General features: G+C 34.8%; 2 protein-coding genes and 1 pseudogene across 2 annotated transcripts; 2 read left to right on the top strand and 1 right to left on the bottom strand.

The window, feature by feature from the left end:
• Positions 1–1,691: 1,691 nt before the first annotated feature.
• LOC123888729 (protein STABILIZED1-like) lies at positions 1,692–6,270 on the bottom strand. The gene is made up of 3 exons (XM_045937874.1): positions 3,014–6,270; positions 1,841–1,946; positions 1,692–1,747 (listed from the first exon to the last, which is right to left on the bottom strand). The coding sequence occupies exon 1, from the start codon at positions 6,190–6,192 to the stop codon at positions 3,073–3,075; it is 3,120 nt and encodes a 1,039-aa protein (XP_045793830.1). The 5' UTR covers positions 6,193–6,270; the 3' UTR covers positions 1,692–1,747; positions 1,841–1,946; positions 3,014–3,072.
• Positions 6,271–6,725: 455 nt separating this feature from the next.
• LOC123891620 lies at positions 6,726–10,327 on the top strand. Its single transcript, XM_045941528.1, has 14 exons — positions 6,726–6,760; positions 6,868–6,891; positions 7,401–7,596; positions 7,690–7,957; positions 8,057–8,147; positions 8,249–8,376; positions 8,459–8,549; positions 8,642–8,801; positions 8,892–9,049; positions 9,137–9,257; positions 9,363–9,533; positions 9,619–9,660; positions 9,756–9,833; positions 9,922–10,327. Exons 3-14 carry the CDS (start codon positions 7,411–7,413, stop codon positions 10,105–10,107), a joined length of 1,680 nt encoding a protein of 559 aa, XP_045797484.1. The 5' UTR covers positions 6,726–6,760; positions 6,868–6,891; positions 7,401–7,410; the 3' UTR covers positions 10,108–10,327.
• A 1,018-nt stretch (positions 10,328–11,345) lies between these two features.
• Positions 11,346–15,738, top strand: LOC123891970 (annotated as a pseudogene).
• The last annotated feature ends 5 nt before the right edge of the window (positions 15,739–15,743 follow it).

The raw sequence follows: 15,743 nt of genomic DNA, 5'->3' as shown, positions 1-15,743 counted from the left end.
ATCCAAGATTAAAATGATTACTAAATTAAGGGATCTTAGACCTGTGAATATAGAAGTTTATTTGTGGAATTTCAAGAGCACGACTTGGAGCTCCCTAGACAGAATTGAGTGAAGAAGTTGATAGGAACTATAAAAAAAAAGTAAAAAAAAGTATTGTATAATTTGTTTCTTCTGCCAAAAAAAACCTGGAAATTAAAGTTTTTTTGACAATCACCTAGAAATTAAAGTTAAGACTCAGACTGATGATTTTCAAGAGAACACCTGAACCTTAGAAGATTTTTTTTTTTTTTTAAACCCTAGAAGATTTAGAAAGATGGAAGAACAGGAAGAAAATACATTAAAGCTAATGAATAATAAATCAAAGAAAGTGATACATCAACTGATGTATATGCCTATAAAAACAAAAACAAACTCCTGGATGCTATGATTTATGAATGCAGCAAACCTGACATGAAAATTGAACAGTCTTTCTCAAAAAGAAGAAAGCAAACCAAGACATATCAAAACTAACAGTTTTCCTCAAAAAGGAGAAATCGGACAACAAACTTAAGAAAGGAAAGAAAGCTTAGGTTGCTTGGGATGATTATGATGTTGCTCCACAAGTTCTGAATATGAGGATTGAATCGAATATTTGTCTTGATGATAAGTCACAATAGTGATGACAAGGTTTAGATATAATGAATTCTCATAAGTCCAAACTATGATGAACAGCTCTGAAGGAGTTACACAATGAATCAATTGATCTAGCTAGAACTGTTTGTAAACATAAGTATACCTTATCTTACTTAGAAGGTAGATGATCTCTTACTTAAAACTTAAACCTTTAAGTAAAAAATGTGAATCCTCTACTATTGTGAAGCTCTACTTATGGATAGTTTGAAACGCAACTTTTAGTATTAGTAAAATGTGAGATAAAGGCTTTCATAAAAAAAAATAAAAAAAAAAAAGAGATAAAGGCTACAAGGTTACTTTACATGAGCTATGCTGCATCATTTTTATTTTTCAAAGGGTGTATCATATTACTTATATCAGAGGAGGGGAGAGACACTAGGTCATACATTTTTCGGTGGGATTCGAACTCTACCCCTTTAGATTACAAAGGTAGGCAGTCACTGCTATGCTAGAGACAATCTTTCATCTGATATTCAGTGCCTCATTGGTAAGACTAATGATGCATGGTTATGAAAAAGGCACCGGGCACAAATAAACATGGATTATCAAAACCAGTCACTATCAAGGCCCGAAGAGCATTAATATATTTCTAAATATTAATAAATTTCTTCAAAATTATTAGGGGTTCAAAGAATTCCTAATGCATTTATTCAAGTCAGGCAGCTCACAGGGCAGGGAACGGCTCATACACAGAATTTGAAACATGAGACCAACCATCTATAATTTCTTGCTACAGCACTCCTGTTAATCATAAAAGAAAGAGAATACAACAGTACAAGACTATCCTGTGTGTGTCAAGGTATATTGCCCATTTGGATGTTAATACAAAACACAGTGCAAATAAAATTCAACTATACAGAGAAAAGAGTAAATATTTCTGTCAAAAAAGAAATTATTAGTCAAGAAAAGAGTGAATATTGTAATATGTAAGCATAACTATATATCCTTAATTTCTGACTATGTAAGAGCATTGTACCGCAAATGTTTTAGAAGAAAAAAGATTATAGCAAAATAGAATATACCTTTCTAAACAGCCGAGTCAAAGTTAAATCAGTATGGATAGAATACTGTCCGCCTTTCCGTCAAAAGAAGAAATATGATAATAGGTAAGAAGATATTTTCAAAGTAGACTATTAAATTTAAGGAGTACATGCAAGTCAGACCCTACCAATCTATTTTAAACTTGCCAAGCTCAACTCTAGCAGCCTATGATGATTGGTATATCCACAAATATAAGCAGAATCCTTTGGTCCCATATCATGTTCTTGAGCTACCTGATATGGAACAATGAAAACAATAGCAATGATTGCAAAATAAGAAAACTGAATAACAAAAGTCCAAAATAGAATAAAGAAGATTCATTCAAAAATTCACAGAGCATGCCTTTGCAGCAGCCCTGCCAATAGTTGGATGGAAACTCGAGTATAATTAGCAATTTACAGCAGGAATATAGCATTCAAGTAAAAAATTGACCCAGGGTAAACAACAACATCCCATTTTTAGAACAGAATCAGCATCATAAAACTATTATATAGTATAGCCTGAATGCATAGTCGCCCAACTTAGATCCCCTATGACAAATGCTAACATACAGAAATTGGAGTCAGCTCAGACTCCAGCAGCTGCTAGGAACATAATTCACGACTCACAAGAAGGGAATGAAAGGTTAAATATAATGTGTACTTGCAGAGAATACACTTATGCTGCAAAAGTCCTCCGTCAATTGCTGAATTTTTGAGATACCATTGTACTACATCAAGCATTAACTTCTCTTTTTAAAGAAAGACATGCATACAGATATATTTGCAAAATTGTAAAACTTGGCATTAAGCATGCAAAACTAGTACTAACATGAAGCATGAATAAAACCAAAAAAAAATATAATCAATCAGAAACAGTTATAAATCCTTATGAAGGTATCTTGGAAAACGTTAAAATAATCCAGACACCGCATATCAACAAAAAGATATTAATCCTCGTGGAGAACAGCTATTAAACCTTATACAAAAGTATTTTCCGTAAACAGCAAATTTGATTCAGAGCACATACAACTGTAGGCAAAAATACAGGACAACTATTATGAAAAACAGAAACAATTCGAAAAAACACCTAATTGGAAAATATACAGCACCATTTTGTGTTCAAGCAACAAAGAATTCAAAACATTTGCGGAACACTGCATATTTATAAAATAGGTCTCTAGTTGGAAAACTAAAGTGAAGGCTGAGTTTTGATTACAAGTTCCTTTATAACTCTAAATTATAGAGTAGTTTACATGAAATATAAGTATATAACAATAGAATTATTCATAATCCAGATAAAATCAAATTTCAAAACTAACCAATGGTAAAGATGCTACAATCCATTTTTTTGACAGAAAGAAGCGACATTTCTGGTAAATCAATGTTTACTATCCTCAGCTGCCTTCTCCTCCTTCCCTAGTGCAATCACCACTTTCTTCAAGATGGATTCTGTTGATTGGTGAGAGTTCTCTATTGCCTTTGAGACCACTTGCCATTTCTCCCCATGTTTTGGTTCAGCAGCAACACATCTCTTCAATACATCTTTCTGGTTCTCCTCAGTTCCATGCTGTAATTCAAATTTGTAGCACAAAGCCCAAAAATCACCTATGTCAGGAGCAAGTGTCACAGCCCTATTCAACCAACTCCTGGCTTTGTCCACCTTCCTGTCAATCCAGAATAATTTGGCAACGGCAGCTATAACATGGGGATCATGGTCACATTTCTTTAGGGCATCCATACTCTTGCTTCTACGCTGGGGACGAGGAGCCATCTCAATGGAAGCCGCCCATAGAATGCCACTGTTGGGACACTCCTGCAATGCTTTTGCCATCAAACTATCAGCTTCTTTCTTCTCTCCATGCTTTAATTCTGCTCTAACAGCTGCTAGCCAGAGTTCAGGATTTTGAGGATTCCTCTTTCGAGCCATTATGAGAATTGCACGAACTTTACTCAACCCACTCATCTCCTCTTCAAGATTAGCAAGAGAGAGCCAAAGGGGTACAGAATTAGGACAGGGTTTCAGTCCTGAATCATATACCTTCTTAGCTTCCATCTTGTGAGCATGCTGCTTCTCAGGCTGATCCTGCTGCTTAGCAAGCCGTTCCTCAAGTTGGCCAAGCATCAACCACAATTTATCAAATGAAGGGAATTGCTTCAATCCTTCATTTAACAGTTTCCTTTCCTCTTCAATGTTTCCTAGTTCTCTCTCGACGATAGCAGATTTCATCCAGACTCTCTCTGTACCTCCTCTCTCCCTCGCTTTAGCCAACAACATTCTAGCTCTTTCGGGCTCGTGATTTTCAAACTCTAGTTTAAAAGCCGCAAGCCATATTTCCTCCGAATTGGGAATGGCAGCGTAAGCTTCTTGGAGAATAGCACGAGCTGCAGGCACGTCTCCAGCAAGCCACTTCTCCTTGGCACCCATAAGCCAAAGAACTTCAGCCTGAGGTCTGTAAGTAACTGCTTTACGAAGTAATGCATCAAGAGATTCCCTAGTACCATGACTCCTCTCAAGCTGTGCTGCTTTGAGCCATATGCTCTTCTTAGTTAAGAAGACAGTCAAGGCATGAGCATATATAGCTCTAGCAGTCTCAATAGAACCTCTTTTCTTGCATTCCTCCGCATCAGCTACCCATGTCCTCTTCCTATCTTCTTCTTCAACTCCAATTCCAATTGTATTGTGGATTATTGCTTGGCAAGTTGCAACCGAACCAGCCCGTTCTGCAGCCTCTGCTTCCTTCATCCAAGCTTCTCTATCAATCACCACACCTTCTCTCTGCAAAGCCCTTATACCCCTCTCAATAATCTTGCCAATCATGGATATGTTCCCATTAGCTTCTTCCAACTTGGCAGCTGTTATCCATATAGCCGGCTCCTTGGGCAGCCTCTCTCTTGCCCTATTGAGAACCTTCTTAGCATTGTCATAAGTTTCCAACCTAGCAAGCGCAAGCCACAATTCCACATGCAAAGGACAACATTCCACAGCTCTGTGAAGCAAAAGTCTAGCATCTTCTTCATTTGCAAGCTCCACAACAGCCTTCCACAATCTAACCGAATCAGGAATGTGCTCAAGCCCTTTCCTCAACACCCTACTCCGGTTCATATCATCGCTTTCCAATTTTGAAGCCTGCATCCACAACTTAACAGAAGTGGGAATCGATTTAACACCCCGAGCTATCACAGCTTTCGCTTCATCGGGATTCGCCAGCCTACAAGCCTCAAGCCACACATCTTCATTCTTGGGACATTCTTCACACCCTTTCTGTATCAATTGCCTAGCCACCGGAAGCTTACCAGCCAACTCCTCCAACCTCGCAGCAGCAATCCAACCGGGAGGATGTTTCGGATTCGTTTGAGTAACACTCTTGAGCAACAACCTAGCCTTCTTAAAATCAGAAATCTCAGCATCACTAGTAATTTTCATACTATTAAGAACAGTGAGATACCCCTTTGGATCAACATTAGTCATACCGGAAACCGAATCAGACAACCTATCCAATTTCAATGACAAAACAGTACCTCTACCCTCACCAACAGCAGTTAAATCAGTAACAGGTGTTTGTGACCATGGAGTCTCGGTACCATTTGCCGAAGCGGCCCTACTCTTAGGATCCAACGCCGTAACATGCTCTTGCTCTTGCCTTGCTTTCTCAAGAAGTGTATCAGGAACAGGAACAAAACTCTCAAACCTCTTCTTCTTATTCTTCGAAGAATAACCACCACTCTCAAACTTCTCTAAACTCTGCCAATCATCAGTAGATAAAGTATACAACTTCCTCTTCAAATCAGCAAATTGTTCAGTAATTTTCGGATTCGAAGCTCTATACTTCTCAATCTCTTGCTTCAACCTAGCTTCTCTACGATCCTTCCTTCTCGAATCCATTCTCTTATCAATCCCTTCCCAAACAGCATCAGCTTCTCTATCATCCTCATCATATTCAGCAGAAGCAAATAAACCAACATCATTACCTTCAAACTCATCAAATTTCTGATTCTCATCATATCCCTTATCCTCTCCTTCATCATCTTCCTCAGCAGCATCCTCCCCACCTTTACCTCTCCCCCTTCCAACACCAGGAGCAGCACCGGCAGCCGCAGCGGATCTATCCGGCAAATCAGGAGCAGCACGAGCAGGACCAATATCAGACCTCGTGGTAAACCCGGTGGCACCACGACCAAGTCCGGCGACGTAATTAGCAGGCGGTTTTGAATTGAGAAAATCGAATCGAGGCGGTTTGGGAACGGCGGGAGGTTGAGTACCGCCATAGAAGGGAACGTGTAGGGTTAGGGTTGAGTAATTTCCAACGCCGAGATTTGAGATTAGAAGAGAATCGTTATCGCCGAGTAATCGAAGACTCTGTGAAAGGAATAATCGTTGCTGTGAAATTGGTATACCGTGAAATTGTTCGATTTGGTGCTTCAGATTATGAAGAGTGGTGGTGCTAGGGTTTATGTCGAGGGATAGAATTTTTCCGGTGGGTGGAACGATGAACACCATGGTTCTTGATTAGTGTGAATTCAGCAATCTAGGTTTCGTAACAAATTAAAAACGATTATGAAAGAATCTGATTATTTTATTTTTTTACAATTTCCTCGCTTTTTATTTCGTTGAAAACAAAATGGGCTTGGGGTTTTTTTGGGTTACGGCCCAAACTGCAAATTTTGAAAGCCCAAGAATGTGTTATAGTTACTCAATCAAATACTAAAATTAGAAAAGAAGATGCTGTGTAAAAGACAATTCTGCCCTGATGCCTTATCTTGCTGCCATGTGTCAACACTTTACCATTTTGTCCTTCTTCCAATTTTGTTAATTTGCTCTTCTATTCTATACACATGTAACCGTGATATTGCTTTCAAAAAGAGGGAAAAACTTTTGTCAACAGTGTATATTCTTCCTCGATAGCAACAACACTTAACAACATCACATCACTTTTACTTCAACCAAATCTTTTCACTATCTTTCCCTCCCTCCTCATTTATCATATTCACTCTTTCTTCTTCCCCTTCCTCCCTTCTTTCCCTTCCTCCTCTTCTTCAATCTTTGGTCAGTCTTCCTCTCATCCCAGGTATGAATATACACCAATTTCATGTTGTTTCCTTTCGGTTGTTGATGTTCTTATAAATATTTGTCTAACTGATTACGGTACTGTTCAAATATTTTGTGTTTATGTAGGTGATATTATATACTGGATTTGAGGTAAATTTTGTTAAATATGTATTATTTATCCATCAAAAGCTGGTTTCTTTGCATTTTTAGTGTGGGTTTTCCTATTTTTTTGAACTGTTGTTGTATTACTTTTAGATCTAAATACATGCAACCTATTTAAATGAGTAATAATTTTTTCATCTACACTTGCTTCAAATGTTAGATCTAATACCATGGATTCTCTTAAAAAAAAAGAACAAACTTTTAATACTTAATATATTAGACCATGTTGTTGTCGTAAAAGTTGAATCTAAAACCATGCATGCTTTATAAAAAACCAACTAACTTTTTTAAAAAGTATTTCGTCATGTTGGTGTATATTTATGAAAAGATCTGAGTTATTTTCTTTAGTTTATTTGTTTATTTGTTTTTTGTTTAATGATGTTGTCATTTATTGATAGATCTGAATGATTGTAGCTGTTTTTTTGTTTAAACTTTTCAAGTTGTTTAACCACTTATATTTGTGTGTGTATATTTGATGTTTTATGTTGTCATGTTAGAACTGTGACAATGGAAAAAAAACAGGAAAAAATGAAGAACAAAATGATTGTCCTACAAAGGCCTTTTGAGAAAATAAGGGACATTGACAATAGCAAATCACTATGGAGAGTTGCTGTCAGAGTGAAGGATTTGTGGATAGTTCGTCATGCAAAATCCACCAAACACCACACTGAGATGGTTCTATGTGATGACCTGGTAATATCATTTTGGCAAATATTTATTTATTTAGAACCTTATAACAAGAGGTGCTAATATATTTTTAGTTAATATTTCCTTAAATTATTTCAGGGTGATGAAATTCAAATGACTGTTCCTACTGATTTGCATGAGAAGTGCAAAACTCAATTCCATGTTAACATGACATGCACCATTCAGAACTTTGATGTGGAGAAAAATAATCTTTCTGTTAAAGCATGTGAACATAAATTCAAATTGATTTGGACTGGAGGTAGTTTTATTGAAGATGTTAATGAACATAAAATTCCAAAACCTGGGTTCAAGTTCAAGGATTTTGCTGATATAAAAAATGGAATCGTTCGTTCAGATCTTTTGATAGGTTTGTATTATTATCTATGACATTCAATTTTGTACTATTAAATTAATTTTATTTTTCTAAATATTATTAATGAGTGGCAATAATTGATTTTTTTATTAGATGTTATTGGAGCCTTTCATGAACTTGGGTATACTCAGCTTCTGCCTGGTGGGAGAAAACTTCAAGTTAATTTTAAGCTCAAAGATCTTGCGTATGTTTTTTTTCTTCTTTTTTTACTTTGTAGATTTATTGGTTTGTGTATGTGTTTAATACATATAAAGTTTTCAAAATTATTTATTTTTGGAAATACAGTGGAAATATCTTGAACTGTACTTTGTGGGAAGACTTTGCAACACAGTTTGCTAAATACAACAACGAAAGGACTGATTGGGGACCAACCATTGTACTTATTCACAATGCTAGGATCAAAGAAGCTACTGGTTTTAGTTTTACTTATTTCATGTCATGAATTATTAAGTCATTTTCATCACAAGTAGAACTAAAATTTTCAATATTTTCCAGATCAATTTGAACTTGGTATCTCTAATGTTTGGAATGGGACGCAATTGTTCATCAATGATGATATTCCAGAAATTATAGCTTTTAAAGAAAGGTTTACTATTTTATATTACCAATTGCGAAATTGCTGGGTTATTTCAAAATTTTTATGTTTCCTTATTTACTAATTAATTTGCATTATAACAGTTTAAGTGCTGAAGAAAGCTGTGGTAATCAGAGTCAGCAGCTCAGTTGCCAGTCTCAAATGTTAACGCAGTCATCTCCGATGACTCAACAATCATCTGGTGATAAATTTCTCAACAATGCACTCATTCTGCCACTTCCTCAAATTTTGGCCCTTCCTGAGGTATTTATAACTGAATTACTAGAATAAGGTTGTCTATTCAATTTTATATCAAATCAACAATTCAATTTGATGGCAACTACGTTTGTGTAGCCGGCGTCATGTGTTACTGTTGTTACGACAAACAAAATCTTACCTACAAAATTTGGTTGGTACTACAAATTGTGCGGACAATGCCTTAGATCAGCTAAGGGGGATACTCTACCTCTAAAATGTGAGAAAGACCATGACACTTATGTCATCAATCTTAGGTCTGTATTTATATCAATTATCTCTTACGATTATTACATCTAAATTCAATAATTTTAACATCTTTTGGCAATGTATGCAAAATATAGGTACAAAATTGACGTTGAGGCGGAATATGAAGGTGTTAAGACAACTTTGGTGTTTTGGGATCGCGAGTGCAATGAGCTTATTGGACACACTGCTGCAGAATTACACACCATGATGGTGGAGGTACTTTTGTTTATTGTCAGCAATTTAATGCTCTTATTTAAAATAATGTATATTGTTTGTTATTTTAGTATATATTCACAATTTCGTTGTTTATTCTTATGCAAGGGTGGCATTACAAACCCTTTGGTGTATCCGGTTCAGCTTGACAATTTCATGAAAAAGACTCTTGCGTGCAAAATCAAGTTGCAACTACCTTGGGGTAACTATAGTGTGCAAGGAGCTAAGGCGGATCAAACAATTATTCAGGAAGTTCTTGATCATTTTCCAAAAAATGAGGTACATTGTTTTCAAATGTAATTTTGCTTAATAATTGGGTCATATCAAAATATAAATTTCTTACAATAATTCATTATATTTGTAGGGAACTTCTAAATTGGCTATTGCTTCATCTGAAAATATCGAGGTTAAGAATGAAACTTATTTTTTGTTATATTAATTTATAAATGTTGACTTAATGATTTTATGTTAATCATTTAACTCTTTGATATATGTAATCAGCTTGAGGAGGTAAGTGCACCTGATCAAATGATTGAAGATCAAAAAAGTGACAAAGATGAAGACTTTGTTTTTCCAACAGTAAACACGCGAAACCTATGTGTTATTTGTAACATGTTCATAGATTTTACTAGATATGTTGTTCTTATTACCTATGTTATATTTGCAGGTAAATCTATCTGATTCTTCTGAATATGATCCTGATCATATTCCACTCACACCAGCCAAAAGAACTGCAACCAATCAATCTGTTCCGCAAGATCTTGCTGATGCATTGGCTCCGACAAAAAGTTCATCCTCAAAAACAACCTTGAAGCAGTTGAAGAAAAACATCAAGCGTGAAAAAAACCCCTGATCAAAGTGCATTGTTAATAAAAAAATTACTTTTGCAATATCTTTTGAGACATGTTTTGTTAATCTAAGTACTATTTGACGGAATTCGTTCCGAACAATCGTCCTCAATGTGTTCTTTTTTGGGCATCTACTTTGATTTCCTACTACTACCTTTCAATCTAACCCGCCAGATTATGTAAATTAATGAATCATGTACTATGTTGATGAATGTTGATCAAAAACTTCCTGAAGTTTATTTAAGTTTTTTATAACTCTGTGTTTATCACATATTTATGTCGTATAAAGATTTCAATATGATCCGTATTTGTTCATACACAATATTAGTACAAAATTAACTATAATCCTACAATAAAAATTTATTTGACAAGCTTTCTTTGATACCAAATGATAAGAATATGTACATCAAACTTTTCATAGCACAAACTTTCTTTCATGCTACGACAAAAAAATTTCCCACACAAATATAGTTGAAATTCTTTTAATACATACATACATATAATTCAATTTAAATACTACCATAACTTTGTGTGGCATAAATTACATACATACATGTCATGCATACATACTTACATACATACATGCATAAGCTTATGTACAAGCTCAAACTACACTATAAATTACTTACAAACTTACAATTAATAAAAATTATTATAAAAAAGTTGAAACAAAATTTTTATTTATTTATTTCTTTTATGCAACATGTCAGTTTTATTAATCTTATATATTATATTGCCTATATCAAATCAATCTTCTTGGCAAGATCAATTATCACATGCACCAAAGCTATTAGTACAACTATATGAACAGTTATGTCAAATCACTAGACAAAGCTACTCATTACTTCTTCTTTCTATGTTGATAAACCAAACAAGACCAACTATTACTTAGAGTGCAACTAATTCCCCATCTTATAATATTATTATATGTAACTATCACAAATAACATTGGGAGATGATTTCTTTTAGTAGAATAGAGGGAAAAATAATTATACTTTTGTATTTCAAATTCCTCTTTTCAATGTTAATTAAATACTAACTGACATTGAAATTTCCTAATCAACTAACATTGACATTTGAATTTTGTTCAAAAAAATAGAGGGAAACAACGTTGTACTTTTCAAATTCAAATTGCTCTTATCAAAGTAAATTTCAAATCCTAACTCACATACATATTTGCTAATCAATGTTTACTTTTCTTTGAACACATTACCTTTACCTCCTTTCTTACATAATACCTTCCATGGACTATAACACAATCGAAAAAGCTAATGCTGGATTGGCAAGACTAAAACGAAGAAGATCCACAGGAACCAAAACTAATTTCACTCGGTCAGTTAAAAGATCTCTTCATTACTCCGGTACTTCCTCTACATCAAATAGTAAATCACCAGTCAATTTGTCCACACCTCTTAATGATGTTACAAACATACATAAAAATCAAACAACACCCAATACTCAACCAACACCCAATACACAACCAACTTCTTATCTAAAAAAAAAACAACATCCAGTTCCCAATTTACCATTTACAAGAAATTCTGGAAAAAATTTGTTAACCAAATTTACAGCAGCATTACATGATCAGCCTTCAACATCTAATGGTAATGTTCATTCAAACAGTAATTATTCGATTCATAACCAACAAGATATTTCTGATTCAGACACCGACTCCGAAGTCGAAATTGACTTGGATGAAACTTCAAGTTCTGAATCTGAACCTGAAATCGAACAACAAAACCGTTTTTCTCGCAACATGTCTTACACTATCACAGGAAATCCTTCTTTCCAAGGTAATCGTTTAACAATTCCCATTGTTTCTATTGTTCCTAGGATACCCTAATGGAAGCTTACTTTTTTGTAGGATATGATGATCTTGGAGATGCACTTTGTGAGTGTGAAGAATGTGGTTCATTTATGTGGTACCAAGAAAGAAAAGGTAAAGCAAAACACACAACCATGCCAAAATTTATGACATGTTGTGGTAACGGTAAAGTAGAATTACCTCATCTGAGAGAGGCCCCACAAATTCTTCAACAATTATTATTTGGATCAGCATCTTCTGAAAGTAAACACTTCCAACAGTATACTAGAGTATACAATGCCATGTTCTCATTCACATCTCCAGGTATGGAAATTGAAGGCTGTAAAAATGGTGGTATAGGTCCACCAAATTTGAGAATACAAGGACAAACTTGCCATAGAATTGGTACAATGTTACCAGAAATTGGTGATACTCCTAAATATGCACAACTTTATATATACGATACTGAAAATGAAATTGATAATAGATTACAATGTTTCAGGTAAATTGATATACATTCATAATTTAATCAAATTTTAATACAAACAAAATGTTGAGTGGTCAACAACCTTATGTCATTTTAAATATTTATCAATCTGACAGGAACAACAAATCCATTCATAGACATATTGTTCGTAACCTGACTAACATGTTAGATGAACACAATGTTCATGTTAAAAGTTTTCGCATGGCACGAGATTTGTTGAAAGATGGAAACGTTCAGGATTTCAAGTTAAAACTCATTTCAGAAAGAACAACTGATGGTAGAATTTATAATCAACCAACTGTGTCCGAGGTTGCAGCGTTGATTGTTGGTGATGTTGATACTGCTGAAAAGAGGGATATAATTTTGCATAAAAGAGGTGGAACGCTTCAAAGGATTGACGAGTTTCATCCTGCTTATTTAAGTTACCAATATCCACTCATTTTTCCCTTTGGAGAAGATGGTTATAGGGATGGAATTTTGCTCAAGTATAAAGATGAAACCATTGTCAACAAAAGAAACCGCTTGACAATCAAAGCTTGGCTATCATATCGAATTCAGAGCAGAAAATCGGATGCTCAAACGTTGCTTTGTAGCCGAAGATTATTGCAACAGTTCTTGGTAGATGGATTCACTATGATGGAAGCAGAAAGGTTGAATTGGTTGAGAAAAAATCAATCTAAATTGAGAGTTGGCAAATACCATCGGTTGAATGATAACATTGTAAACAACGATGGCCAGGCTCAACAAAAAAGAGGCAAACGAGTTGTTCTTCCGTCATCATTTGTTGGCAGCAGAAGATATCTTGATCAACTGTATTATGATGGCATGGCTATATCAAGTAAAATTGGATTTCCAGATATCTTTATAACATTTACCTGCAATCCAAGCTGGCCTGAAATTCAAAGAGAGCTTTCAAAAAACAATTTGAAACCTCAAGACCGACCTGACATCATTTCAAGAGTTTTTAAGATGAAATTTGATTCACTTATGAACGATCTAACACGAAAACACATATTGGGCAAAGTGGTTGCTTGTAAGTTTCATCAATTTATATCAAGTAGTTATCAATTATAAATATGTTATATACACACTTTTTCTGCCAATTTTAATATGATGTTCTTTTATGTAGATTTGTACACAATTGAATTTCAAAAAAGAGGCTTACCACATGCACACATTCTAATTTTCTTGCATCCTTCTAGCAAATATCCAACACCTGAAGACATCGACTCAATTATCTCAGCCGAAATCCCAAATCCTGAATCACAGAAAGAATTGTATCAGTTGGTAAAGAAACACATGATGCATGGTCCATGTGGTCCAAAAATAGCATGTCCATGCATAAAAAATAATAAATGTAGCAAGTTTTTTCCAAAAAAATGGAAGCAGGAGACAGTTGTTGATAGTGAAGGTTTCCCGGTTTATAGGAGAAGAAAAAATGGACATACCATTGTGAAAAGTGGAATAACTTTAGACAACAGATCTGTTGTTCCCTATAATCCAAAATTATTGTTGAAGTTCCAAGCTCATATCAACATGGAATGGTGCAACCAGAGAAATTCGATCAAATACCTTTTTAAATATATTCATAAAGGTTATGATCGAATCTCAGCAACCGTTGTTCGAAACAATGGTGTTCAACAAACGAACGACATTGATGAGATCAAACAATACATTGATTGTAGGTATATTTCTCCAAGCGAAGCATGTTGGAGAATTTTTGGTTTTTCAATTCATGGCAGAAGGCCGGCTGTTGAACGCATGTTTTTTCATCTTATTGGAGAAAATTCTGTTTATTTTACTGATCAACAACAGGTAGAACATGTACTTGAAAAACCAAGTGTCACTGAATCCATGTTCACAGCATGGTTTGAAGCAAATTCTACATTTGCAGAAGCAAGAAAATTGACATATGGAGATTTTGTTTCCAAATTTGTTTATGTCAAGAAAAAAAGGTGTTGGACTCCAAGAAAGAGAGGATATACTATTGGTAGATTAATTTGGGTTCCACCATGTACCGGAGAATTGTATTATTTAAGAATGATGCTGACAGTCTTGAAGGGACCATTGTGTTATGAAGACATTAAAAAGGTAGCTGGAGTACAATTGATTACTTTTAGAGAGGCTTGCTTTGCAATGGGATTCTTATGAGATGATAAAGAATTTATTGGTGCAATCAAGGAAGCCAAAGATTGGGGAACAGGTACTGTGTTAAGGTTCTTATTTGTGACAATGTTATTATCTGCCACAATGGATCGTCCGGCACATGTTTGGAGAAGTTCTGTTCAATGGTTGTCGGATGATATACTCTATAGGCAACGAAGAATAGCAAATAATCCTGGTAAATAATTTATATCATTTCATTTAAATAACATGTGTTACTACATATTTTATACTTGACACCTACTGTACATCAATTAAATTTTTCTTATCAGATTTGCAACTTAGTCAAGAACAAATAGAAAACTTGACTCTTCTTGAAATCCAAAAGATGTTAGAAAAGAATCGAAGAAGTCTATCAGATTTTAAGTGTATGCCTTTTCCTAAGGATTATGTCACCGCTGATTTAGGCAATAGACTGATATATGATGAGCACCATTATGATGTTCATGCTCAGGCTGAAGAATTTAATTCTTTGTTCAAACTTTTAACAGGTTCAATAATCAAACTACTATAATTCAAGTTAAATACTGAGGCATCAATACATCATTTTAATTATGTATTATTTTGTATTTTAATTACATTTTCTTTTGAATAGATGAGCAGAGGCTTATTTTTGATAAGATAATGAAAGCTGTCAATGATCAAAAGGGAGGAGTTTTTTTCCTTCATGGATATGGAGGCACCGGAAAAACTTTTATGTGGAACACATTAGCAAGTGCATTAAGAGCAAAGTTCCAAATTGTCCTTGCCGTAGCTTCAAGTGGAATTGCATCATTACTATTACCCGGTGGTAGAACTGCTCACTCAAAATTGAAAATTCCTGTACCATGTGAAGACAACGCAACATGCAATATAGAATATGGCGATGATCATGCTGAATTACTTCAACAAACAAAATTGATTATATGGGATGAAGCTCCAATGGCACATCGATTTTGCTTTGAAGCATTGGATACAACAATGAAAGACATCATGTCTAAAGATGGAAACTCAAAACAAATTTTTGGTGGAAAGGTTGTTGTTTTCGGAGGAGATTTTAGGCAAATACTTCCTGTTATTCCTCGAGGTAGTAGATCAGATATTGTCCACGCAACAATTAATGCTTCAAAGATATGGCATCACTGTCAAGTATTGACCCTCACAAAAAACATGAGATTGCAATGCGGATCAAGTGAATTAGAAAAAAA

Source organism: Trifolium pratense, linkage group LG6 (assembly GCF_020283565.1).
Source record: "Trifolium pratense cultivar HEN17-A07 linkage group LG6, ARS_RC_1.1, whole genome shotgun sequence".
Lineage (NCBI taxonomy): Eukaryota > Viridiplantae > Streptophyta > Magnoliopsida > Fabales > Fabaceae > Trifolium > Trifolium pratense.
Note: the sequence above shows the minus strand (reverse complement) of the source record. Positions and strands in the feature narration are given on the sequence as shown.

Coding starts and splice junctions, on each gene's coding strand:
- LOC123888729 (XM_045937874.1), bottom strand. CDS start 6,192: ATGGTGTTCATCGTTCCACCCACCGGAAAAATTCTATCCCTCGACATA.
- LOC123891620 (XM_045941528.1), top strand. CDS start 7,411: ATGGAAAAAAAACAGGAAAAAATGAAGAACAAAATGATTGTCCTACAA. Junction 7,958..8,056: donor TCGTTCAGATCTTTTGATAG/GTTTGTATTATT, acceptor TTTTTTTATTAG/ATGTTATTGGAGCCTTTCAT. Junction 9,534..9,618: donor ATCATTTTCCAAAAAATGAG/GTACATTGTTTT, acceptor TTATATTTGTAG/GGAACTTCTAAATTGGCTAT.